Source organism: Penicillium expansum (assembly GCF_000769745.1).
Source record: "Penicillium expansum strain MD-8 chromosome Unknown contig339, whole genome shotgun sequence".
NCBI classification, from domain to species: Eukaryota; Fungi; Ascomycota; class Eurotiomycetes; order Eurotiales; family Aspergillaceae; genus Penicillium; species Penicillium expansum.
This window is the reverse complement of record NW_015971463.1, coordinates 27805-52669: the sequence shown is the minus strand read 5'-3', so window position 1 is coordinate 52669 and position 24865 is coordinate 27805. Positions and strand designations below refer to the sequence as shown.

The window sequence follows — 24865 nt, the reverse complement described above, 5'->3', positions numbered from 1 at the left end:
GTTCATGCAAGGGGGAGCCATAGGTGGCTCCTGCGGCAGCCAAGGAGCATAGACGCGCCCAAATACCGTGGCTTATTACCCCTCGGACCTATTTGAAAGGGACCGATAAGGCAAGGAACATTTTTAGTGGGAGAGAGAAAAAAAAGGTCCGAAGGGTGCCATTGACGGCAGTGGCTCAACCATCACGCTTCTAAATCTAGGACCATTTTGATGCCTGTTCGTCCAGGGGCATAGTAATCAGGGATGACTTCACGCTCCTCGAATCCAATACGGAGATACAAGGCGCGTGCAGGCTCCCTGGCCTGGTCCACCCAGAGTTGAATATACTGGCAGCCCTCCTTTCGTAGGCGCTGCTGAATGTAGGACAGTACCTCCTGGCCAACACCTTGACGGCGATTAGGCTCTGTCACACACACTTTGTGCAAAAGCGCAACGCCCTTCTGTCGGACATAGACCGCATAGGCAATCAGATCGGATTGCGATCCCTTGGCTCGAATCGCGTATAGAACTCGCGTGTTGGGCTTTTTTCTCCACAGGTCTTCGCCGAATGGGAATGCCTCATTGGTGGGGAAGGTCTTTTTCTCGACGCGTGAAATCTGGGAAAGAATTTCCAGCGCCTCGTTCCTCTTCAAGGCATGAATGTCCGAGATGGTGAGGTCGGGCATTCCACCCATTCCTCCCATTTCGCATTGAGGCGCCATTGCAGATCACGGCTGACTAGTTTTAACACACGCCTGGTCCAGATATTTGACACTGTAACTTTGTCGGTTTATGCCGTGTAAGTACGAAGTTGGTTCAAATGTAGTGAAAACTTGATGTGTTATGGTCCCCACCGGGTGAGATTCAACCAATGAGAGTTGCCTTGATCTATAAACAATTAGTTGTCCATGTCTCAATTTCATTTAGTTAGTTACGCGTCTATGCAAGTACAACTTGGAGCTGACTTTGTTTTCATTGGTAAATCACTTGTTGAGTCACATCGAATCCTGTCGAGTCATGTTTCATCCTCACAAAGCACCTTGCCACATAATTGACTCCTCCCCAGTTCAAATTACACGACAACCGTGATCGGTGGGCGTTCGGGGTCCCACAATCCCCCGTTAGTGCATGCATTCACCAGCACTGTCTTGGCTTTGATATCGGGGTGGAAGAAGGACTTCACGAACCCGTTGAATACCTTCAGAAGATTGAAGAAACCCCCACCCGCAGCCTCAATGCGCTCCATCGCGCTCTGAAGAGCATCATAGTACAAAAGTTCAGTTCCATGACGCTCACGAGCGCAACCAAAAACATGCAGTCGAGGAGGATATGTCCATATCTTATTCAACAAATGTCGGCAGCCTCTGCGAGAGTCAAGATGCGTGTATGGTGGTGTGTGAGTGATGAGAATGTCGAGATTGGCGGGGATTTCGGCCCAGTAATTATCAGAGCGATGGTACTGAAAGCCCGCGAGAGGAATGGTCTTCGGTGAGTATGGACTTCCACAGACCCGCAGTTGGCGTCCGTTCTGAGTAGTCACGATGACATGCTGGTGCTCCAGATAGATGATATCGCCCCAGTTGGCCCTCTGGCGGTGTCCATTTCTCCAGCGACGACTTCCCCTCTTCATTTTGTCAAGGTATTTGTCACCTCGACCGGCCACTGCAATCTTAATGTGGTGAGGCTGGGCTTTTAGCCAGTCCAGCGTGTCTTGGAGGTCGGCGAACGATCCCTCTGCTGCCAAATCGCCTGCGTGGATCAGAATGTCACCTGGCGGTATCTTTGGTCGCTCATGGCAGGCGTTTGAGATACAGACTACAGTGACCGGGTTCTCAGGCGGTTGGGGGAGGTTGGTCGGTCGCCAGGCATAGAGCTTGCGGGCGAGGAAGAGACAAGGTTCATCTCGGAATTTTTGCCAGGCCGATGGCTCTTTCGGTCTTATGAGGACGAATGTCGGCTTTTTGCTAGATTTTCTTGGTTTCCAAGGCATGGTGATGGACTTCACCCTGATAGGGCTGCAGGTGGTGATGCTCGCAGGAAATGCGAGAAGAGTTGAAGAACGATGTTTACAGCTTGCATTCTTTTTACAAAGAGTTCTTCTTTCATCTGAACATATTTTGCTGTAAAATTTTAGGACGAATGGCCGTTCGCCTCGCGCTGATGTCGCATTTATATTTTTTCCCCTCCTATCTAAACTCAATTATATTGTATTTACCTTTATTCCACGTTTTCTTTTATGAAATGAGTATTATCTACGACTTTTTCACTTAGGGAATTAAAAATAGAATGCATTTTTTTAGCATCCCCTACCTGCATGTGGTATCTACACCACCAAAGGCCCGCAAACAAAACGCTCCCACAAAGGTGTAAGTGTATGTACATATATTCATTAACTTCCACAGATTACTGAAAAAATAAAGAAAATAATCACTGGCTCTAGGATTAACCAGATCAGTCTAATCAACACTCCAGTGCACCACTCGTTTAACACGAATGGCCGTAGGATCAAGATTCCGCTCCCCACCAAACATCTCTTTTGGATCTGTTTCTATCTCCACTCGAGTCCTCATCGAGGTAAGAGGATCCAGATCTTCTTCTGAGTCGCCGAAGTGCGTAGGACATGTTCTCGATTTTATATCGGACTTGCTTCTCTGAAGTTTGTGGAGAGATATTCTGTGTATAACACTGGGCATTCGAGACGTCCCAATATGCTGAGTGGGTAAGCTTGGCACTTTCTTGGCCAGTGAGCGGATGAATGGCTGTAGGACAGGGAGACAGGCGCAAATGATTCCGATGCACGGCTCGATGATTGACCACACGGCTACATTGCCTAAGGCCCATGTGATATCTATGTTGTTGCGGAGGTAGGTGATGTAATGGATGCGAATACCGCTTGCGACGCAGACACTGAGACAAAGTTGTGTTAGTATTGACTTTTTGGAAGAGGTTTGTTTGGAGGACATACAATCCACCTAGAAGAAGCACACCGCACACGCCAATCTTCTGTGTTGTCCGCATTTGGAGATTCCAAATAACAGGTATTGGGACAAGCAGAATAAGAACGTCCGTCACGACGTTGGCAGCCGCGTTCCCAACATAGTAGTAGTAAAAGTTATACCGGTATGAACCAGCCGTAGGGTCGATGATTTCGTTCCAGAAATATGAAATCGGCTCACAGGAGCATATGGCTGCGATCATGCTTGCTATGCACCAGCCATAGGAGATGAGAAGGGTGGCCCAGATCATCCAGTTCATGCCGAAAATTCGGCGGTAGAACATGAGGATTGAGACTTTGATGAGAAGGAGCTCGAATAGATAAACAATGAGGTAGGCAAAAAGGATCTACTATATCTAATTAGATTGGGCTCTGGGGTATTGAACCCTTTTGTTCGTACCTTTTTCATTATGACCATATTCTCCACTGTTATCCACCAGACATGCAAACCGAAGCCGTAGGTGCCACCTGATCCGAGGATATAATGTTAATGTCTTGTTTTCTACATAATTCAGATCGGATTCTAAGCGTACCAAGAATAGATAATGCAAGCAATGCAATCAATGGGATCCCAGATGCTCCAATCAGCCAGTCATCAGCCTCCAGCCTCGCTTCCTGGATATATCCCCTCACAACGAGACGAAGGGCAATAGTGCATACTGCAAGCACACACATAGTCACGGCAACAGCAGTGTCTTCGGAAGTTCTGCTTTCTGCGAGATCCATCCCCGCCGGTGGGGGCCCGAAAATAGATGTCATGTTCATATTTGCGGTTTACTCATTGCACCAGCGCCTTGATATGTAGAAAAGAACACTCCAGGAGGTGCTCTATGATCATCGAACAGAACTAGAGCGAGTATCCCTGCAGACTACCAGGCAAAATTCTAGCAGAGGAGCATTGGTCATCTGTGCATTTTGACCTACAAAATTGGATGAGATCATATGAGAGTATCAGGGCAGCATCCTAAAAGGGGTATTTAGTTGTGGATATCTTGCCCTCATGTCACTAATTCTCTAGTCCCACTTTCTTCATTTAGATAGGATATTTCGGCATAGATTGCACATTGTCCCGTTCGGGTGGAGACGGTTATCGATTAGGGTCGGGGGCGAAATGGAAATATCCGGCATGCGAGGATCATCGAATATAACTGGTAAAGATGGCCGTTTATGGGTCAATTTCTCCCATCACATGAAAATCCACTCACCCAGAAGGATTGAGAGTCAGCAGATTTTGTTGCAATTCCTTGAGGATCAACAAGGTAGCAGTTTATACAATTAACATTATATTTATTACAATTACATGCAACGCCCTATATCATGATTTGCATGATAACTTCTGGACTTGAGAAGTACTCAGAAATTACAGCTATTGTATAATAAAGACCAAGAGTAATAGAAGAAGAAGTATGCAAATATAGGGTACAGTGGACTCTTCACACAACATAGGCCGTACATAGATGCATGCCCCATGACATCCTACCTAAATCAACTAGTTTATGCAGTATATTTTCACAAATAGCTCAATTCTCCAGTATTTTATGATTTTTTTCCATTTTATATTGGTTCGGAGTATTTTGTAGAAGATAAGTACTATATTTATTTCAGAGTATCCACCAGTAACGTATTCGGTAAGCGAGCTGCGCACCCTAACTAGTATATTAATTTCAAATGTAAATGTGTCAACCAAAACCCTATCAAATTAAATATAGTAAAATCATCTATTTAGCTAGGTATTTTGTATATATTAATCTTATGTCCTATTTCTCTATAACTACTATACTTTAGGGGGGCCCGCGTATGTGGTTGTAAAGCCGGCGAAAGGCTTCTTTGTAGAGAGGAGGGAGGTGCTTTAGCTGCTTCTACTAGCTTAGTAATTGATTGAGAAGCTTCTTGAACTGAGAGGCCTTCTTTAGCCTGTATCTGCTTCTAGGATTTGCCTTATTTTTGCTTCTGTTTCTTATTAGCGGCGTATAAATTGCTCACTTCTTTCTCGAGAAATGCGGTAGATTGTATAGTAAGCTAGTATGCCTTTAAAATCTAGTTTATAGCGGAATTAAAAGGACTTAGAGGGCTCCTTAATCTTATATGAAGTAATACTTTAATTAATAAAGCTTATTTTTATAACTAGATATAGTTAGAAGGGGTTTTAGGATCCTAATTACTACCTTAGCTAAGGGGGGGGGCGTAGGTATTTAAAGCCGGATATTAAGCTTTAAAAGTACTTAGTTAGGTACAAAAGGTATTGAACTAGTAGCTAAGAAGCTATTTTTAATAGTCTCCGGTTTAAAAGCTTTAATTTATATAAAGGGGTATACTTGAAGGAAATTAAGTTTATTAATATAATTAATCCTAGATTAAACTACCCCTTTATAATCTTAGGGTCTTTATATTTTATACGCTTATAATTATATCGTTTTAAGAATTAGGAGAGGAGAGGACGCTTTTTAACAAAATTATATATCTATTTCTTATACTATAGAGGGCTAGGGGGCTGATCTATAAGAATCTATAAAGAGAATCCATTTTTTTAAGAGATTCCTCTTCAATTTCAGTCAATTTAGAGCAATTAACATAGGTCTTAGCCCGAAAGGTAGTCCTACGAAGGCGCGTCCGGAGGGTTGATTCGGGTATATTAAAACGGCGCGCTGCTTCACAAATAGCGCTGGTACCTTACTTCTTAATAGCCTAGATAGCTGATAAGATCCTACACTCTCTTTCAATTAAATTTTGAGAAGATTGAGTACGAATTAGTGGCATAGTGGGTGGTTAAACTAAGTAAGATCTAATTCCTGGACGCGTTTTGGGTGGGGGGCGCAGCTCGCACCGAATACGTTAATAAGAAGAACAATTATTAAAGTAGCAGATTCCTTTACAAGTAAAGTGACGTCAACAGAAAAGATGCCCTCAAAAATATCAAATCATCAAAAATATCGAAATATCATGTTAATGCACGGAGTACTCCAATATATACTTACGAATGTAGATGATTGCCTTGATCCGCAGAAAAGTTCACCGACCCAACTTCAACCACTTCAACCACTTCAACACTACATCATCCCACTCTCAATAACAAAATCAACAATGCCCCCAAAATCCCAAGACCAGGCTGATGACAAGCGCCAAGCCGCCAGAGAAGTTATCGATATTCTTCAGGAGATCTCCGACCTGCTGGTGCGTGCTCACCTCCATCAGAACTAGACAGGATTCAGGACTCCTAGTTCATGTCATCATCCCCTCTTCTTTACAGGAAAATAAATCTATAGCTCTAAAAACTAACATGACGAATAGAATACCAACCTAGACCGGACAGAGCTGTCGCTTTGTGTGTCTCTCATTGAAAATGGGGTCAACCCCGATGCTTTGGCGGTACGCGTTTCCCGAGATTGGGATCATATCTCAACAATACAGCACAGCACCCTACACGCGTCATCTAGTGTTAAATGTGCCTAGTAGCTGATTTGATTTCTGCTTTACAGACTGTCATCAAGGATCTGCGTAAGGAGACTGGTTCTTCAAAGCGCGTGGGCAATGCCCCCGCCGTGGAGTAATCGCGTCAGGGAGTCCGCGTGGGTTTGAAGAAACTTTGAGTTACCTGTCGGTTACTTGTTGCCTATCGTTGCATTGAACGAGGTCTATTGGTTTGTTCTGGTTTTGGCGTTGAGGCCGTGTATTTACTACTGTGCGGGCCGGTCGGAGATATACCCTTTTGTTTTGTTGCTTGTTTCCGGTACAAATACAGATTCAATTTGGCTTGGGTTCATGGAGACATTGGAAAGCTTGGAAAACGTCTTGGGCTACCTCTACTAGGTATCGTAAACTCGGAGTGGGTAGCGCATAACAGGGTGAGTTGGCGGAGTAGAACGATAGGGGAAATAGATATGATGGGCTGGGAGGAAAGGGAGCAAAGGGAGGAAAGGCAAGAAGTGATTCGCGCAGATGACAATGGGGATATGGGGATATTCAAATTCCAATCATTCGCAATTATTTTGACTCGTCGGGCTTGCTCGCGCCCTTGGTCTCCTGGTCCTTAGAGGAACCCACTTCGTCGGACACTGACTCGACAGTAGCGTGCTTGGGTTGATCACCCTGCGACCCAGTGGTTTGCTCCTTAGTCTTAGTCTCCTTAATTTCCTTCTCATCATCGCTATCGCCGAGGCTGAATGGGTCGTTCTCCGCGACGGGGGATGGCTCGACGGCGGACAATGGCTGCCATTTGCTAGTCTTGCTGCCCGTTGAGCTGAGACGCTTGGATGGCGTGGAGGCATCGTAAATGTTGTCAATCTCGGTGGGTGGTCCATCCTGGAAAGAGACCCTGCGCCTGTCTGGCGAAGGAGACACAGAGGGTTTAAAGCTGGATTGGCCCGGGCGAGGGGGGCGAGCCGGGGGGGCTGTGCATAGTTAGTAAAACCCGACGATGCTAGAATTTAGGTCGTTATTTACCTTCACCATCTCTCAACTCGAGAGCAGAGAAATCATCGCTGAAAACTTGCGGATCTGCGTCATAGCGCTCACGATCTCCACTGCGACGGCCCATATCACCACTACGCCGGGGCCGGGCAAGGGTGGGAGTCTCTCTTTGATTCTGGGTGGGTTCCTCGTCCAAATCATCTCCATCAATTCTCTTCTTCAGGTTTGTTACCCACGAGTTAACCTTACTCTGTGTCTCCAGGAAGCCCTTGCGGAGGTTCTCGCGGATCACGGGTAGATCATCTATAGATACCCAATTAGCACGAGCTTATTCAACAAGCCACCAAGGCCCATACCATCAAAGAAGCTGTATTCTCTCTCTCTCTCATCCGACTCCTCGCTTCCTCTAGGCCGCTGGTATCGGGGGTCGCTCTCCCAGCCTGGAGGCGGTGCGCGACGTCCTGTCGCATTGTAGTGCTCAGATAATTGACGTGCGTACATTTCATCGGCTTCCAGTTGTCGCTGTGCAGCAGTGCTCTGTTGGGTTGGGCGCGGCGGCTTTGGCGGTGGTGTCATTTCCTCTTGAGCCTTGGGGTCGGTCATACCTGCAAGCCAGGGTCAGGTCAGCTCATACTCCTTTCATAAATAGTAGATTCCTCACGAACCTAGGAGGGCATTGAACGCCCGCTCGACATTCCAATTGCTTGCGGTCAAAACCGCTTTGATCACGCCAGGCTCGATGCTTGGAAATGCCTCCTTAAGAGTGTTCTCCGACTGTTCTCTCGGGTTCAGGGGCCGGGGCGGCTTTGGCGGGGCTGCCTCGGCGGCAGCTGGCTGGGCAGCGATAGGAGAGGAAGTAATAACCCCGCTCTCCTGAGGCTCGTCGTCAAAGTCCATCGGGCGCGCGGTAGTCGGCGACTCGGCACGGGGGCTGGTAGGGGGATTAAGGGCAGCCAAAGGCTTGCTGGAAGTGTTCTGTGTATGAACGTGAGCCCCATGTGATAACAAGTGATGTCCGGGTAGAAAGGGAACATACCATCTTGTCCTCCTCTGACATCTTGAAGTATCTTCAGGGCCTAGCAGAGGATAGAAAGTAACTGAAGGCAAATTTACAAAAACTGTGTTGCCTGAGAATGTTTTGAGGACAGAACATATCGGGGAAGCTCCAAGTGACGTGGGGCGCACGTGATAGCGGGCGAGCTTTATACAGATCGCCCTGGATGTTTTTGCGAGAACTCCGACGACCTTCAAGTTACCGATCTGCAAAGCGCTTGAATTTTCAAAATGGCCCAGACCCAATTTGGGTTCTTTTAAAAACCGGACTCAAATCCAGCAGAGTTCGTTCGAAGGTGAAATTGGTCTAAAATGGCTTCAGAACAGGAGCTCTCGACCTCTTTCATTCCAGCCTTGTACAAACCGGCTGCTTTGCTGCCTATCGCACGCCACAAGAAGAACCTGCTCTTTCTGGTTGAAAAATACCCCGTCACTATCGTGGTGGGCCAAACTGGCAGTGGTAAAACAACTCAGCTTCCGCAGTATCTAGACCAGGCAGGATGGTGCGAGGATGGGAAGACCATTGCTGTTACACAGGTGAGCACCGATCCCGTCATACTTCAAATTAAGTAGCGACTAATTCTGTTCCAGCCCCGACGGGTGGCTGCTACAACGGTTGCAACGCGAGTAGCCGAAGAGATGCGATGCAAAGTCGGTGAAGAGGTGGGCTACTCCATCCGATTCGAAGATTTGACATCTCCTGCAACAAGAATCAAATTCCTGACAGATGGAATGCTGCTTAGAGAAGCCCTGGTTGATCCTCTACTTTCGCGGTATTCCGTGATCATGGTTGATGAGGCACATGAAAGATCTCTCAGTACCGATGTCCTTCTTGGAACTCTAAAGAAGATCCGCAAGAAGCGCCCTGAACTTCGCATTATTGTTAGTAGTGCAACCCTCCAAGCAGAAGACTTTCTTCGTTTCTTCGCCGGCGAGGAGTACCAGCCTGTTGCAGAGCCGGCGGATTTGGGTGGAAGTGTTGGTCGGATCATCAGTTTGGAAGGGCGAATGTATCCGGTCGACATGCTGTTCCTTGACTCTCCCGCAGAAGATTACATAGAGCGAGCAGTCAAGACCGTCTTTGATATCCACACCCAAGAACCAGAAGGCGATATACTTCTCTTTTTGACTGGCCGGGAAGAGATCGACACTGCGATCCAGTTGATATCCGAAAGAGCGGCAACTCTCCATCCGAAGGCGCCCTCTCTACTTTCACTACCACTTTACGCTGGACTCACCACGGAACAGCAAATGTATGTCTTCGAGCCGACCCCAGAAAACACCCGAAAGGTCATCGTCTCGACCAACATTGCCGAGGCCTCCGTCACAATCGACGGGATCGTATATGTCATTGATTCCGGCTTTGCCAAGCTTAGAGCATACAACCCCAATACTGGTATCGATACATTGACTGCAGTGCCAATATCAAAAGCATCCGCCACCCAGCGAGCTGGCCGCGCTGGAAGAACAAAGCCAGGTAAATGTTTCCGGCTGTACACACAACAAGCGTTCGAGCAGATGCCGGAAGCAACCGTACCTGAAATCCAGCGGTCAAATCTTGCACCGGTGATTATGCAGCTAAAAGCACTGGGCATTGACAACATTGTCCGATTCGACTTCTTGACACCTCCGCCGGCCGAACTTATTATTCGTGCACTTGAGCTCCTGTCCTCTCTCGGCGCAGTTGATGACTATGCCAAACTCACAAAACCGCTTGGGGTGCGGATGGCAGAAATTGCTCTGGATCCTATGATGGCCAAAGTTCTTCTCACCGCACCATCTTTCAATTGTTTAAGTGAAATTCTCACAATTGCAGCCATGGTCAACCTCCAGGGGACAGTGTGGGTTCAGCATGCTGGAGACAAAAGATCTGCCGAGAGCCACCGGCGAAAGTTCGCCGTTGAGGAGGGCGATCATTTGACGTACCTGAACGTGTATCAAGCCTTTGTCACCAAGGGGAAGAAAGACCCGAAATGGTGTCGCGACAATCTCTTGAATTACCGGGCACTGCTACGTGCAGTGAGCATCCGAGGCCAGTTAAAACGGTACCTAGAACGCTTTGGTATTCAAGTCGATGAGACACTTTCATCCCGTCATGGAGCAGCCGATTTGAGCAACCAGCCAGAGCAGATTCGGCGGTGTCTTACCACAGGCTATTTTGCTCACGCGGCGAAGATGCAACCGGATGGAACTTTCAAGACTGTCAGCGGTGGTCTGACTCTTCATGCTCACCCCACCTCGTTGATGTTTGTAAGTGCTCATGGATTGTGTGTGGGAAGTGCATGTTTGATTTACTGACTTGAATATAGAACCGAAAAGCTGACTGGGTCATATTCCATGAAATCATGCAAACGGGTGAAAAAACATATATCCGCGATGTCACCAAGATTGAGAAGAGCTATCTGCTGGAGTATGCTCCAGATTATTACCGAGTCAGGCAATAATAGCACCTAGAATTCAGCTAAAGAGGAGGAATATGTACAATAATACCCAGGCGTTTCAGGAGGCTGTGGAATTGAGATATAGTATGTTGGTTGCGTTTTATATATAACAGAGGGCAGTAAAGTGACAGACAGGCGATATGAGCCACTGTACAGTGGCATATAGTAAGGAGTACCTATGCATGTACCACAATGGTAAAGTTAGAATACAAGAAAAGAATAAACCACTCCAAACAATGAGATCTCTTACGACAACTGACTCCGTAGTATCACCTCAATTCTCTGGCGTAAAACGACGTCACGGGAGTGGAGAGCTTCCAAAACATCTTTCAACTTCAAACATTTGGATCTCCAAACCCATCTTTGCCTTAGTGACCACATCTTGTGCAACTATTTAATCTACATCCATATCCAGAAATGTCAGGGCACCATCATGATCACGATGGCCACTGCCATGGCGAAGATCATGACCATACCAACGATATCACTCCAGCCATCCAATCCCTTCTCTACTCCCAGATCAACTTCGACCTGATCACAACCCTGAATGGTACGCACGATCCCCGTAACTACTAGGCATCTACTTCTGACAAGGCCTGATTTTCGACAGAGACAACCCCAAACTCTGGCGCATCCATCGTCAAGAAAACCTGGGCCGAGCGACTAAACGACAAGCCCGAGCTCGAGAGCGACGCCGACGAACAGCTGCTCATGACTATCCCGTGAGTCTCACTCATTCCACACATTTATCCTACAATTTACAGTGGATATTCACCCCCGTCACAACGCGTTACAAAAATCTAAACAAACCCCCACCAATCTTACCCCTCACTGTTATCGCCAACTCCAAAACTAATCCGAGCTTCTATACAGCTTCAACGGCCAAGTCAACTTCCACTCCCTCCTTCTATACACAGCTCCTACAAACTCCGCCCCAAAGACAGTAAAGCTGTTCAAGAACCGCGACGATTTGGATTTCTCAACTGCATCGGAGTTGCATCCGACTCAAACCATCGAGGTCCCGCAGCCTGTACCCGGCGCCGATGTCTTCGAATTGCCGTTGAACCGTGCCCATTGGAATGCAACTACCTCTGTCACGCTTTTTATTGAGGATAATTGGAGTGATGGCGAGGAGGATGTTACTAAGGTTGGGTATGTAGGCTTCAAGGGGCAGTTTATGAAGTTAACCCGGGAGCCGATTAATTTCCTTTATGAGGCTGCGGCGAACCCTCAGGATCATGTTTCTATCCCCGGTGTCAGTGGTGTTGGTGGCAGGATTATGCCTGGGCAGTAGATGGGGTTCATTAGGGTGAGCATGTCTCGGTGTATCTTGGGATTGACAGGTCAGTCACGATTAACGACAATACCATTCTACTACTATGTATTTCTACATGGATTTTATTGATCTGTTGTGTGGTTTCCATTCCAGTCAAGTGGGCTCTTATATTGAGTATCATTTGTAAAACCTCGGACTGAGGATGTTATAATCTATAGACCATGGATTTTACAACAAGCAAGAGAATCAACCGCCAACGCCATGGAACTGAAATCTACCAGCAATGGAGGCAATAAAAAACAAACAAGCCGCAACGCCACAAAATGCTCGGGATCAATATAATGCAATGCGTGGTGCTGTGCAACGGAAACCCAACATATCTCCTTTACTGAGCAGGCAAAGCTGTCCGAGTCTCAGCCTTAGCCTTGGTTCTTTGAGTCGGCTCCAGCACCGGCTCTTCAACGGGCAGATCGGCAGTAGGCGGACTTGGCAGTACGACATTATCAGGCAGGATTTCAGGGCCAGCAAGTTCCCGCTGTAGAGCCTCCAGCTCATCCTCGACCTCATCCTCATCTTGATTCGTCAAATGACCCGCGAGCATCTGACTCACCTCCTGTAACAACCGTCAGCAAACCCGAATCATGTACTGCATAAGAGAATGAGACAAAAATGAGGGACATACCTCCTGATAAGCTCTCGCCTCCTCGGTCTCCCCCATCAATCTCTCAACACCCTCAATACCACCCATCTCCTTATTAATCGTCTGCAGCACCTTCGTTCCCTGCTGCAATCCAAACAACACATCCTTCTGCACAAGCGCAAACTCCACCTGTCCAGTTAACTGCTCTAGTTGCGCGAGTTGTCCGTCTGTCTTCTCGAGGAGTGACTCCTGATATTTTTTTCGTCGGAGGGCGAGCAGTGCTCGCCGCCGATCATTGCGCGCGAGACATTCCTTGGCGATTTCCGTTTCGCGGTCTGTTAGGACGGTTATTCGTCGCTGGTATTGGTGCAGTCTATCGCGTTGGTTTTTAAGGTCCAGAATTGCCCTGTAGACCCCACGGGTTGTTTATTAGCTGGAGTCATACTACTGCGTTCCTTGAATAGACGTGCTGGGTGGGGATGAGGGGGTCTCGTGAGGAGAACAATAGTATGCTCTGGCAGGGGGATTGAGAATGGGTCGTGGATATTGTATGTATACAATATATAGCAATCTGCACTCACCGATCCTGGGCAGAGATCTTCTGCGAACTACTCGAGTTCCCCATGTTGTTGAAGAGAAGGGGAAACCGTCCATAGATGGCCTAGACATGAATGACGTTATGTAACGGGCCCGTAAATTACGTGTAATTTTCAGCCGATCTTTCAAGTGTTCCCATCTCCGAAATTTCGGGCCCGCGGCCTTTTTTTTGCTGAACAACCAATATCAAATCATGGCTGCTAGGAAGGGAGGCAGGCCGACCCTCAGTCAGGGTCTGGACCGTGAGGTGTGCATTCCAATATTAAGTCTTGTTGGCTTTTACTAACCTCCAAATTAGGTCTACCAGATCGTGCGCAAGATTATTGACGACCAGCCCGAGACTGGGCGCATCCGACTATCGGTCCCTGCGATTTATGACACAATTAAGAAATCCAACTCGAGCTTGAACCGCAAACCGAAGAGACTCATTGAGGACAGTCTCGAGCGGGTATTGGAGGTTGTCAAAGCCGATATGGGTGAAGATGATGAGGATTCCATGGAGGGGGACTTTGAGGGACTCGAGGAGCCTGCCGCTACGGTACGTTATGCATTGCGCATACTTTTTGCTTGGATGGGACGAAATTCTAATTCGAATTGCTATATCAGCAACCCAATGGAATGAACCAGAGCGTCGTCGGCTCGTGGGCAACAACGAAAGCCAAAAAGATCGCCGAATCCGCCGCTAGCACCCCGGCACCCACAGCCTCCAAAAGAAGAACGCATGGCGGAGAATCTGTGTCTAAGCGACGCAAAGCCGAGCCCGCGGATCGTTCGCCACCAACACATGTCAGTCTTGCCGATTTGGGTGGTCTGGACGATGTTGTTCAGGAACTTGGGGACTTGGTCATTCTACCCATGACCCGACCCCAGGTCTATCTATCGTCAAACGTGCAGCCGCCGCGCGGAGTATTGCTACATGGTCCGCCAGGTTGCGGTAAGACGTTGATTGCAAACGCTTTCGCAGCGGAGCTGGGTGTGCCCTTCATCTCAATCTCTGCGCCTTCGGTTGTGTCAGGAATGTCGGGTGAATCCGAGAAAGCTTTGCGCGAGTACTTCGAAGAGGCTAAGCGTCTTGCTCCCTGTCTCATTTTCATCGACGAGATCGATGCGATTACGCCGAAGCGCGAGAGCGCTCAGAGAGAGATGGAGAAGCGTATTGTCGCTCAGCTTCTGACTTGTATGGATGAGATTGCCCTTGAAAAGACCGACGGCAAACCCGTTATCGTACTCGCGGCAACCAACCGCCCAGACAGTCTCGATGCTGCTCTGCGCCGCGGTGGCCGTTTCGATAAGGAAATCAACATGACCGTGCCCTCGGAGCCAGTCAGAGAACAGATCCTACGCGCACTCACCCGCAAAATGCGCCTGGCAGACGATATCGACCTCAAGACGCTAGCTAAACGAACCCCCGGCTTCGTGGGCGCCGATTTGAACGACCTCGTCTCGACCGCCGGCTCAGCCGCCATCAAGCGGTACCTCGCGATCCTCAAGTCGAACAGCGGCGAAGAAATGGAGATGGAAATCGAAGGCGAAGATGATAATATCAGTCCGCGTGTTCGCGAACTGCGCCGTCTTATCAGTCACGCCAAGGAGACCCCCATCGGCGATGAAACAGAAGTCGTCCTCGTCTCCAACGCAGACTTCTTCACAGCCCTCCCCAAAATCCAACCCTCCTCCAAGCGTGAGGGCTTCGCCACAATCCCCGACACAACCTGGGCCGACATCGGTGCCCTCGGCGGCATCCGCGACGAGCTCGTCACTGCCATCGTCGAACCAATCAAGAACCCCGATATCTACGCCAACGTCGGTATCACCGCGCCTACTGGTGTTCTCCTCTGGGGCCCGCCCGGTTGCGGTAAAACCCTCCTCGCAAAGGCCGTCGCCAACGAGTCCCGCGCAAACTTCATCAGCGTTAAGGGCCCAGAACTGCTCAACAAGTTCGTCGGTGAGTCTGAGCGCGCTGTTCGCCAGGTCTTTGTCCGTGCCCGTTCCTCCGTGCCCTGTGTTATCTTCTTCGATGAGCTCGATGCCCTCGTGCCCCGCCGTGATGATACACTCTCCGAGGCCTCCGCCCGTGTAGTCAACACACTCCTCACAGAGCTTGATGGTCTCGGCAGTAGTCGCCAGGGTATTTATGTCATTGCCGCTACTAACCGGCCCGATATTATTGATCCCGCTATGCTGCGTCCTGGTCGTCTTGAGACTCTTCTCTTTGTGAACTTGCCCACGCCGCTTGAGCGTGTCGATATCTTGCAGACTCTTCTCCGGAATCTGGCTATTGAGTTTAGTGAAGATCTGCGCAAACTCGCCGAGGAGTGTGAGGGCTTCAGTGGTGCTGATTTGGGCAGTTTGTTGCGTCGTGCTGGTTACTCTGCTATCAAGCGTCGCGATACTATCAAGTTCATTGACTTTGTTGCTGCTAAGTCGTTTGTTCGGCCTAGTGTTACGGACCTGAGGAAGTATGAGAAGCTCAGGAGGGACTGGAGTGGTGGTGTGGTCTAAGTTTGGGGTTAGTTTGTATATGTACTTCTCCTGGGACATACATCCATACATATTTGGATCTAGAGTTTTCTTTTTTTCTCCCATTTTTTTCTTGCTTGGGATTATGGATATAGATACCTTTTGATCGAACATTGGATTATTCATTTTTACATCCTTTCGACCACTACTGAGCTACAATGATCCCAAGATCTATGATACGATACGAAGTCAAAAATGTTAAGGGAACAACTTTTTTGTAAGATAACTATACAAAAGGAAGATTATGCACAAAAAAATAAATAGAGAAAAACGCCCAGAAAAATGTCAGACATCATGCAACGGCATCTCAAGATTACATCCACAAGCGACAAGTTCCATCGGCACCAGCACTGACAGCCCACGCCTCGCGGGGGTGCCAGTCGATATCCAAGACACCCAGCTCGCCAGTAATCTTGTGGCCCTTGAGAACCTTGAGCGGCACAATGGTAGCATTGCTGAGCATATCTCCAGTAACGCTGCCGTGGAAGATCTGCAGGGATCCATCGTCGGAGGCATCCGCGAAGAGCGGGTAGCGGCCGCTGGGGTGGAACTTGACGGCACGGATAGCCTTGCGGTGGTAGCGGAGGGTCTTGTAGGGGCGCTGGGAGAGATCGAGATCGTGCCAGAGCAGACGACGATCGTACGAGCCGATGATGATGTTGTCGCCGCCGGACGCGCTCGAAGAGGTCGGGTGGATGTCGAAGGACGAGATCCAGCGTGCACCAGGCTGCAGGATCTTGACGAGGAGCTGGCGCGAGAGATCGTATGCGCGGATCGAGCGCTGGTTGGCGACGAACAGGATGGGTTTCGACGGGTGGAAGTGGGCGGTCTGGGGGGGACCACCGCCCTTGAGGCGGCGTCGGAAGGGGAATTGCGTCAGGTGCTTGCTGACTGTGTGGATGGAGATTGCGACGGAGGCGGGTGTCGAGGCGCTCGAGCACACTGTGACGAAGTAGTCGCCGCGGCGGTGCCAGGAAATAGTCTTGGGCACGTAGCGGAGAGGAATGACGACACACACACCGGCATCCACGAGAGCGGACGAGGGACGGATCCAGGTTGGGGGTGCGTTCTTCTTGCCTTCCTCCGAGGCACTGGGGGCCGGTCGAGAGGCGGCGAAACCCCAGCCTGCGTCGAGGAGATCCAGACTGGCCTTCTCGGTTTCGGGGTCGACGATGGGAGGAACGGAGAGGAAGATATCATCTCCTGCGGTGGCAGCGAGGATGACAGCATCCTTGCCCGGACGCCAGCGGACAGTGTTGACCGCCTCGTCATCGCTGAGCTTCACGCTCCACAGTTGGCGACCTGTGAGCAGTTCCCAGACTCGGACGGTACCGTCGTCACCACCAGTGGCCAGCCAGATTCCAGTGGGGTCAACGTTGACAGAGCGGACACGGCCCTTGTGTCCGCGGAAGACTGTGGCACAGGCAGTGGGGAAAGGCTTGAGCTCCTCGGGGCTGGGAAGCTTGGGCAAGAGACTCTCGGGGTCGATGTTCAGCTTGCTACGGCGCACACGCGGAGCAAGGTAGAGATCCAAGCAACGCTCGAACTTCTCCTGGACGAAGTTGTCGTATCCAGGAACTCTGCGCAGGGAGCCGAAGTCGTTGGGCAGGTAATCCTTCTCGCGATCCTCGGGATCTGTCTGCTCCCATTCCTTGCGTTCCTTGTTGTCGGGCAGGTACTCAGCAGGGGGGTGGTAACTCTCCTCGTAACCGGGGGGAGGGAGTTTGGGCGCCGGGATATGCATGATGTGGTCAGGTCGCTCAACTTCGTCGGCCCACAGGTCGTAGTTGATGAGTTCCTCCTCCTTGTCTTCTCTGTCCTCTGGTGCCTTGTAAGGAAGAATGCGGCCCTCGCGGATGGCCTTCACAAGCTTCATCACACGCTTCTGCTCATGCTTGGATGGCACGAAACGGCGCTTGGGCTCAGGAGCCGCACTCAATGGCATGATCTCCTTTTGACTACTGAACCATTCCACCAAAGGCTCGTATGGGTCGTAGCCCTCGGAGGGAACCTCGTTCATTTGCACCTTGCGGAGCAACTCTAATTCCTCCTGGCTGAGCTCCAGAGGCTTGCCGGTCTTGGGGTCAGTCAGACCGGTCCAGCCCTTGGGGATTTCAATGCTGTCCAACAAGGCATCCAGGGCCTCGCCCTTGGCGGGACGCATGATTTTCTTTCCATTGATGTCGTAACCAATGTGGGGATATTCGTCGTAGAACTTCAGCGGGATGTCGCCAATGGTGTTGGCATTTGCATCCACCTCGGAGATTTCAGAGTTGTCGTCTGGGTGAATTTCATCCCAGAGGTAGCGATCATTTCCGTTGGCGTCCTTCACAATGCGGAAGTTAGGTTCACCGGCAGCTGGCTTAATTTCCTCCGTATCAGAGGGGATTTCGTCGCTGTCCAATTCCTCTTCTCCATCTTCTGAGTCGCTGAAGTCGTCAACTAGCTCGACCTCCGAGTCGCTATCGTCGTCTTCACTGTCCGAAAGATCCTTGGAGTTGTCCGACAAGGCTCCATCGAGGTTGGCTTTGCTCAATTCGTCACCGGAAAATACACCAGCTTCCTCCTCGACATCGCGAGTGACAGCCTTGCGCTTTTTTGAAGCGGCCTTGGGGTTCATGATGCCGTTCAGCGGGTGTTGTCTTGTTGCGGTAGATCCATAGTTTTTTTTTTAGGATAATTTCTCGCGGCCCTCACCGCCCACATGACCGCCCCCATCTTATCGAGCCCGGGCCCGCCTATGTATCTATGACTTAGCTAATGTTTTACTTCACCAGGTTCCAAAGGAATGTTTTCTATTGAAGGGCTCTTTTGATCGAGTATTGATTTTCTGAATCATTATCAAGCAATGTCACTCCCACCTGAGTATGAAGGAGGGCCTCCTTTGCCCATTACGAATGATTTTTCGGAGCCAAAAAGACATGCAGCATGCGACGAGTGTAGTAAGTCTCACAGGCCGATGTAATGCAACCCTCACTGACCAGTCTACTATTCGACAGGAAAGCGGAAGCTCAAATGCTCCGGGGAACTACCAAGTTGTTCGCGATGTACCAAACAGTCACTTTCTTGCAACTATTCTATACAAAAACAGATGGGTCGGCCACCCAAGAAAAGGACGCGAACAGACGATGAGGGGGTCGACCCCCCAGCGCTATCTGGAGCTGAAGTTTGGCCCAGTCCAGAGGACTCGCAGCAATCTTCGCTAGTGATGAGTCCATACACAGTCAATTTCTCAGACATCGATCATCTTTGTCCGCAATTATACTGGCGGCCTGGTACTGCTACGAACACGAATTTGCCACAGTCTCAGTCCGCAGACCTATTGTCGGGGTATGAAGACCACAACCATACCTGGAGGCCAGACCGTCTGAAACAGCAGAACCTTCCTGTTCCCGCATCATCTTCCCCTTGGCCTGACTTCGCGGCCATTTCCGAGGCCTCGGCCATGCCGATGCCATACCCCAACCCTCCAACCTTCCCCTCCACGCACTCCCTCCCACTTTCTCCTGCGACCTCCATTTCCTCTGACTCCACAACGTCTGGGTGTCCGTGTTTATCATATCTCTACTTATCTCTCAGCCACATGACATCAATCTCCTCCTTCCCCGTCAACTCCCACACTCTATGCTCGCTCTATATCGCTGCACGAACAGCACGAGACGTGATCCGTTGCCAAATTTGTCCCAAGGTCTTTTCGACCGGCCTTCAAAATATCATGTTCATAGGGACTTTATTAACCGTCGTCGCGGACTCGTGGCTGCGCGTCTCGCAAGTCGACGCGGTCGAACTGGGGATGCAGTCCGCGCCTCCACACTACGTGTCTGAGGTACTTCAAAGCCCTGACCCAGCACAAGTTTGGAGATCATGGCTTAAGGAAGTTGTTCGCCGTGCTGTCATTGGTGGTGCCGTTGGGCCAGGTGCTATGATTCCTTGTTCTGAGCAACCAGATCTGCTGTCCATGATCGTGGAAATCGAGAATCGGCAACGCCGCTGGCATGAACCTGGGCAACATCCACTCGGACAGTGGAATTCAACGTCCATGTCGGACTCGGTTCACTCCCAAGATCAGGAGGATTCCGGTGAAAAGGAGTTCTTATGCCTACGTGTGGTTGGAAGCGCCAGAGATGTAATCAAAAGATTCAACTTTGATCCTTCAGAATATCCCGAGGGGGTTGAGCCGGTCACTGCGACGAACAAAGCGCACGCGTGAGCACACGATGCATGAAAATTTTAGATACTTAAAATCTTGGGTTCGGTTGTCTGGTTTTTGCACTATGAATATATCCGAGACTATGTGGAGTTATTGTTACATACCATTCGGCATCAGATACGATATAAATCTACATTGCTTCGCTGGTACGAAGCTGGATTGATATTTCATTGACCATTTCATTAATTTTTGTTGTACAAGCATCAAGCCAGAGTGAAATGAGCCCCATTGTCCCTCGAATGCCTGTCCATGTAGATGACGCCGGACCATGTGGATATGTAACAAGAAAACTGCATCGAAAGCGAGAAAAGAAAAAAGGTACCTGCGAGGGAAGGAGAACGCTACAAGCTCACTCGTCGTCCTCGTCGTCCACCACATAGCGGTTCTTCTTTCGGGCAGGGGGCGTACCAGCTCTGGCTTGAGGCTCTGGCTTGCTACGGGCGGATTTCGCAGGTGCAGCCTCCACGTCATCTTCACCTTCAGCGTCCATGTCTTCATCCTCCAGCTCCTCTTCTTCATCTTCGGCTTCTTCCTCGAGCTCTTCATCACTGCCAACCAAGAATCCATCGTCCTCGTCGTACTCATCTTCTCTGTTACGGGCGCCACGAGAGTAATCCTCTTCGTCGTCAGTGTAGATCTCGCCGCGGCGGTTTTGGCGGCGAGGCTTGGCACGAGGACGAGTTGTACTCAAACCGCCATCTTCAAGACCGCCAACACTAAGACCGGTAGGGCCGGTACGGGTAGCGCCATGGCGGCGACCACGATCGGCCTCGCGATCAGCAAGCTGCTGGCGACGACGCTCGGCCTTGATAGCTTCCTTCTCCATCATTTCGGCACGTCTGCCAGCCAACTCGGGATCCTCTGTTATTTCATAGCGCGGCGCAGTGCCAGCTGCAGTCTGCTTGCTACCACGAGCAGCAGCAGCCAATTGTTCTTGCAGTCGCTGAACGGCATCGTCCGTCTCCAAGGTGGTTGGGAGAATAGTCAGACCTTGGGTGATATGTGAGGTCAATCGGAAAACTTGAGCTGTTTCTAGTCCAGCAGCGAGATAAACGTGGGAGTCCAACTTGTGGTCATAGTCGCCGGACTTGGTGAGAGGTACAAGGGGTTTGGATGCGATGCGGTATTGCTCAAGAGGAGCGGAGGCTAGTTGCAGAGTAATGGAACCATCCTCCCATTTGATCATGCGGGCGTTAGACTGCAAAAGAGACTCATTCGCAGGATCCTTGCGCCAGCATAGGGAGGTAGCAGCGGTCTGGTAAGGCGGTGGGACGTAAGTCTCGGGATTAAATTCTTCTCCTTCGATTGAAAGGAAATCGGGTACACGCATTGTGTAGACCTGTCACCAGAAGTTAGATCAACATCAAAGGCTAACGTAGAAGCTCCTCCTACCTCTCCGTCGTTGGTCAATGGCACTGGCGCCCGAGCAAGATCCTGGTCAGCAACATTGACTTCCTGCTGCTCCTCAGCCATATCATCCATTCGGTCCTCGCGCCGATCATAGCGATTTTCATCGTCACCTGAGTCAAGTTGTTCATCGTCTAGGTTGCGGTGGGGTCTAGCAATGTATCAGTATCTAGCTCTTGTCGCTTTAGTGTGGTTTGCATACTCAGTGTCATCGAGTCCGCCCTCTCCGTCTGAACCAAAGAGATCATCCCCTTCATCCATCTGGTCGGCACCAGAATCATTGGCATTGCTGTGCGCAGGGCTCTCATTGCCATTGCTGGGGCGTCGGACGCCCTCCTCATCGGAGGACATGGTGTATGGAATTTATTGTTGTTGCAAGGTTGTAGATGTGTGGATGTGCGAGTGACGATGGAGAAGGGATTGATGGTGTCCTTGTTATTATCTTGGGAGTAAGCGATCCGATATATCGTCAATATTGTATTGACAATTGTTCTGTCGGCCATTCACGACGGAGCTCCCATAATTCGATTGACGCGCGGGGCTATCAATCTTCCGATTCCGGACCCAAACGGGACTAGTGTCTCGATGGCCCAGACCAAAAGGGGATCCTCAACGTGTGGCATCTCACCGTCTTGTCCCTCATCCCCGTTATTTTCTTGATTTGAAGCATTGCAGACCAATTTCAAGATGGCGACCTTCTTCCAGAGCGTGTAAGTGATGTTGCGCCATTGTGGACTTGTTGCAATCGGCTGTTCAATCTGCCTTCTACCTTTACCCCCTCATACTGCACGAAGAAACCCCCGGCGCCACAAATACAAAGGAGCATTCTATTCCTTAAAGTCTAATATTCTCCCTGGCGCCTCCTGTCATTCACATTTACTCTTACTTCTTCAATATATTCCCTCTTCATTTATAAACAGCTATACCTCACCACGAAATTGCCTGCTAACTCCATCTTTGAATACAGTCGCCAAGGATTCGGCCGGGGAGGAAACAACAAGAGCAACAATCCCCCCAAAAGCCCAGCACAGGCCTCTACTCCCCAGCATCAAGCCACCATGTCGAATTCGCCCTCGATTTCCAGCAGTCTGTCCGTGGAGACTCAAGCGAACGACCCTGAGGGACCAAAATACTTCTTCCAGGAGAAGTATGCCCCGCTGAATGTGAGGGGCAACTTCCTGACCCTCTGTGCTTGCCCGAAGAATGTGGAACTGGGCGAATGGCTGGCACACCAGAGTAAGCGATGTAGAAGCTTATCTTGGGAGCGGGAGGCTAATGTGTTTCTACTTTAGTTGTTGAACAATACCGTTTACTCCACGGTATGCTTCAGGTTATCCAGGAGGTGAACAGTGTGACCGGCCTACCTATTTGCAATGAAAACACTTGCCCAACAATGTCCGCTGGACGGTATGTGGAGTATGGCGGGGTAAATTATGAACTGAGCTAACGATTCCAAAGGCTGACCTATACCTGGCTTGTTGACGGCCGCGCCGCCAAAATCTCCGCCCCGAAGTTCATCAATCGGGTAGAGAAATGGATCGTCAGCAAGATTCATGACCCTGTTATGTTCCCTACTGAAAAAGTCAACGGCACTCCCGAGACATCTTCCATCAAAGAGGCCAATGGCGCATCAACAACCCCCTCTGACCCCGCCAACCCAGATGACTGGATTGGCAAGTCCAGTGGCTTCCCACCAACCTTCTACAAGGATTGCCAGGGTATCATGAAGCAGATGTTCCGCTGCTACGCCCATCTGTACCACGCTCATTGGCTCAACCCCTTTTGGCACATTAACAAGCACGATGTCCTCAACATGTGCTTCGTTCACTTCGTGACCGTTTCAAAGTACTACGGGCTTGTGTCCGAGAAGGAGATGGAGCCCATGCAGCCATTGATTGAGTTGTTCATCAAGCAGCAGCGGGTTCCCCCAGAGGCGCTCAGCGGTGGTCACTGGGCCCAGCAGGCGGCCACTTAAGCTCCACCGGTCTGGAGTTGCACCATTTTGTTTTTACATTGACGACCATGACATGTCCGCTAACCTGGCGTTGGGCCGCGCTGTCTTACTTTGTTAGTACTCTGCTTTCTCCTTCTGCCATTTAAAAAAATGGGCGAATTTGCGATGATATGACACAGAGCCGGGGCTTTGATTGAGCATTTAGCATGCGCTGTGAATTATTCTACTTGGTGATCTTGCATATCTTCATCCAGCATCAGCTGGTCATTGCATGTTTTTCTTATTTACTCGTTGCAATACATTCATCTGATCATAATTCCATAATGAGACTTGGGGTTGTAAATGATCCACTGCATACATTCCATTTTGTCTGGACCTGGTGACTCGAGTGTGCCTAGGGCCGCAGAAGACGTGAGCAGTCCTTAATGCTTGGGGGGAAAGTCGTTCATCAGAATGACGGTCTCTTAACCGCTATGATCTAGGCTTGTACGTCGCACCGTGAAGTATGCGTGCTGTGAAACATAGCCAATTGACATAGGTCGATCTTCGACCCACACGCAAATGTAGTAAAGCGCCCGCAAATACCAGTGATCGAGAGCCACTGACGCACTGGTGAGAATGCATTTGAAGATTTGAGCAGTCCAAGCCAACTTGAAGAAGCCGGCTGCGCGTAGATGACCCACCGAATTGGTCACAGATAGACCCCGTCCCCATCATCCCGATCGTTGGACTCTTGTCCGGCACCGGCCTCTGTCCCAACCCCAGCTCCAGTCCCAGCCTCAGTCTGATTTCCGTTTGTCACCGGCACATCTGTCAAAGCTTCCTGTCCCCTGTCGATCTTAAGCTCATCAAGCTCAATCCAAGGCTGTCCCCGATTCTCGACCTCAGTCTTCAGTAACAAGATCCGTTCATTCATGGACACGGCCACGCCCTCGTTTTCGGTGACATACCCCTCCAGCTCCTTCTTGTCTTCTTCTGAGTCGTTGCTTTCTGTTAAGAATGCACGGAGCTCAGCATTCGAGCGGTGCAGGTGTGCGATGGAGTTTGTGAGCTCGGAGACTTTGCTGTAGAGGACTGCCATGGGAAGCTCTTTGATTGCTTCAGCAAAGGCTCCTGGGGTTATGGGAAGAGATTCAGTTGACATTTTGAGGTTTATTTTGTGAGAGGTGGGAGATAGAGTTGACATCAATGCGGGTTGATCTCCAAAGCTGTTTGGATTGTCGTTATCGTGTTATCATCACGTGGGGCTTATAGATCAGATGTCGGAGAAGTGGGAGGCGTAGAGATTGGTGAGTGTTGGTGTGAATTAGGGGTGGGTATAAATTTTGATGCTGTAGTTCAAGCTGATGGTATATTTGAAAAAATAAAGCATATTCAAATAATTCC

General features: G+C 49.7%; 13 protein-coding genes across 13 annotated transcripts; 5 read left to right on the top strand and 8 right to left on the bottom strand.

Moving 5' to 3' along the window:
- Positions 1 to 182: 182 nt before the first annotated feature.
- PEX2_096750 (GNAT family N-acetyltransferase) lies at positions 183 to 701 on the bottom strand (the record flags this gene model as incomplete). The annotated part of the gene is made up of 1 exon (XM_016746945.1): positions 183 to 701. The coding sequence occupies one exon, from the start codon at positions 699 to 701 to the stop codon at positions 183 to 185; it is 519 nt and encodes a 172-aa protein (XP_016594139.1).
- A 350-nt stretch (positions 702 to 1051) lies between these two features.
- PEX2_096740 (metallophosphatase domain-containing protein) lies at positions 1052 to 1969 on the bottom strand (the record flags this gene model as incomplete). Its single annotated transcript, XM_016746944.1, has 1 exon — positions 1052 to 1969. The coding sequence occupies one exon, from the start codon at positions 1967 to 1969 to the stop codon at positions 1052 to 1054; it is 918 nt and encodes a 305-aa protein (XP_016594138.1).
- A 466-nt stretch (positions 1970 to 2435) lies between these two features.
- On the bottom strand, positions 2436 to 3739 carry PEX2_096730 (uncharacterized protein; the record flags this gene model as incomplete). Its single annotated transcript, XM_016746943.1, has 4 exons — positions 2436 to 2886; positions 2945 to 3321; positions 3375 to 3442; positions 3508 to 3739. The coding sequence occupies 4 exons, from the start codon at positions 3737 to 3739 to the stop codon at positions 2436 to 2438; spliced, it is 1128 nt and encodes a 375-aa protein (XP_016594137.1).
- Positions 3740 to 6055: 2316 nt separating this feature from the next.
- On the top strand, positions 6056 to 6522 carry PEX2_096720 (mitotic-spindle organizing protein 1; the record flags this gene model as incomplete). Its single annotated transcript, XM_016746942.1, has 3 exons — positions 6056 to 6145; positions 6263 to 6340; positions 6451 to 6522. The coding sequence occupies 3 exons, from the start codon at positions 6056 to 6058 to the stop codon at positions 6520 to 6522; spliced, it is 240 nt and encodes a 79-aa protein (XP_016594136.1).
- Positions 6523 to 6955: 433 nt separating this feature from the next.
- Positions 6956 to 8438, bottom strand: PEX2_096710 (CUE domain-containing protein; the record flags this gene model as incomplete). The annotated part of the gene is made up of 5 exons (XM_016746941.1): positions 6956 to 7362; positions 7415 to 7684; positions 7738 to 7986; positions 8047 to 8356; positions 8418 to 8438. 5 exons carry the CDS (start codon positions 8436 to 8438, stop codon positions 6956 to 6958), a joined length of 1257 nt encoding a protein of 418 aa, XP_016594135.1.
- Positions 8439 to 8746: 308 nt separating this feature from the next.
- Positions 8747 to 12169, top strand: PEX2_096700 (putative ATP dependent RNA helicase; the record flags this gene model as incomplete). The annotated part of the gene is made up of 7 exons (XM_016746940.1): positions 8747 to 8971; positions 9026 to 10684; positions 10744 to 10844; positions 10889 to 10959; positions 11291 to 11425; positions 11486 to 11597; positions 11749 to 12169. The coding sequence occupies 7 exons, from the start codon at positions 8747 to 8749 to the stop codon at positions 12167 to 12169; spliced, it is 2724 nt and encodes a 907-aa protein (XP_016594134.1).
- A 367-nt stretch (positions 12170 to 12536) lies between these two features.
- Positions 12537 to 13416, bottom strand: PEX2_096690 (ESCRT-III subunit protein VPS20; the record flags this gene model as incomplete). The annotated part of the gene is made up of 3 exons (XM_016746939.1): positions 12537 to 12764; positions 12834 to 13164; positions 13373 to 13416. The coding sequence occupies 3 exons, from the start codon at positions 13414 to 13416 to the stop codon at positions 12537 to 12539; spliced, it is 603 nt and encodes a 200-aa protein (XP_016594133.1).
- A 165-nt stretch (positions 13417 to 13581) lies between these two features.
- On the top strand, positions 13582 to 15890 carry PEX2_096680 (putative AAA family ATPase/60S ribosome export protein Rix7; the record flags this gene model as incomplete). Its single annotated transcript, XM_016746938.1, has 3 exons — positions 13582 to 13635; positions 13687 to 13926; positions 13995 to 15890. The coding sequence occupies 3 exons, from the start codon at positions 13582 to 13584 to the stop codon at positions 15888 to 15890; spliced, it is 2190 nt and encodes a 729-aa protein (XP_016594132.1).
- A 331-nt stretch (positions 15891 to 16221) lies between these two features.
- erb1 (ribosome biogenesis protein ERB1) lies at positions 16222 to 18528 on the bottom strand (the record flags this gene model as incomplete). The annotated part of the gene is made up of 1 exon (XM_016746937.1): positions 16222 to 18528. The coding sequence occupies one exon, from the start codon at positions 18526 to 18528 to the stop codon at positions 16222 to 16224; it is 2307 nt and encodes a 768-aa protein (XP_016594131.1).
- Positions 18529 to 18999: 471 nt separating this feature from the next.
- Positions 19000 to 20118, top strand: PEX2_096660 (Zn(II)2Cys6 transcription factor rglT; the record flags this gene model as incomplete). The annotated part of the gene is made up of 1 exon (XM_016746936.1): positions 19000 to 20118. The coding sequence occupies one exon, from the start codon at positions 19000 to 19002 to the stop codon at positions 20116 to 20118; it is 1119 nt and encodes a 372-aa protein (XP_016594130.1).
- Positions 20119 to 20467: 349 nt separating this feature from the next.
- PEX2_096650 (Paf1-complex subunit LEO1) lies at positions 20468 to 21876 on the bottom strand (the record flags this gene model as incomplete). The annotated part of the gene is made up of 3 exons (XM_016746935.1): positions 20468 to 21457; positions 21511 to 21676; positions 21728 to 21876. The coding sequence occupies 3 exons, from the start codon at positions 21874 to 21876 to the stop codon at positions 20468 to 20470; spliced, it is 1305 nt and encodes a 434-aa protein (XP_016594129.1).
- Positions 21877 to 22212: 336 nt separating this feature from the next.
- PEX2_096640 (Mob1/phocein family protein) lies at positions 22213 to 23500 on the top strand (the record flags this gene model as incomplete). Its single annotated transcript, XM_016746934.1, has 4 exons — positions 22213 to 22235; positions 22493 to 22761; positions 22818 to 22932; positions 22984 to 23500. The coding sequence occupies 4 exons, from the start codon at positions 22213 to 22215 to the stop codon at positions 23498 to 23500; spliced, it is 924 nt and encodes a 307-aa protein (XP_016594128.1).
- Positions 23501 to 24170: 670 nt separating this feature from the next.
- PEX2_096630 (uncharacterized protein) lies at positions 24171 to 24623 on the bottom strand (the record flags this gene model as incomplete). The annotated part of the gene is made up of 1 exon (XM_016746933.1): positions 24171 to 24623. One exon carries the CDS (start codon positions 24621 to 24623, stop codon positions 24171 to 24173), a length of 453 nt encoding a protein of 150 aa, XP_016594127.1.
- Between the last annotated feature and the right edge of the window lie 242 nt (positions 24624 to 24865).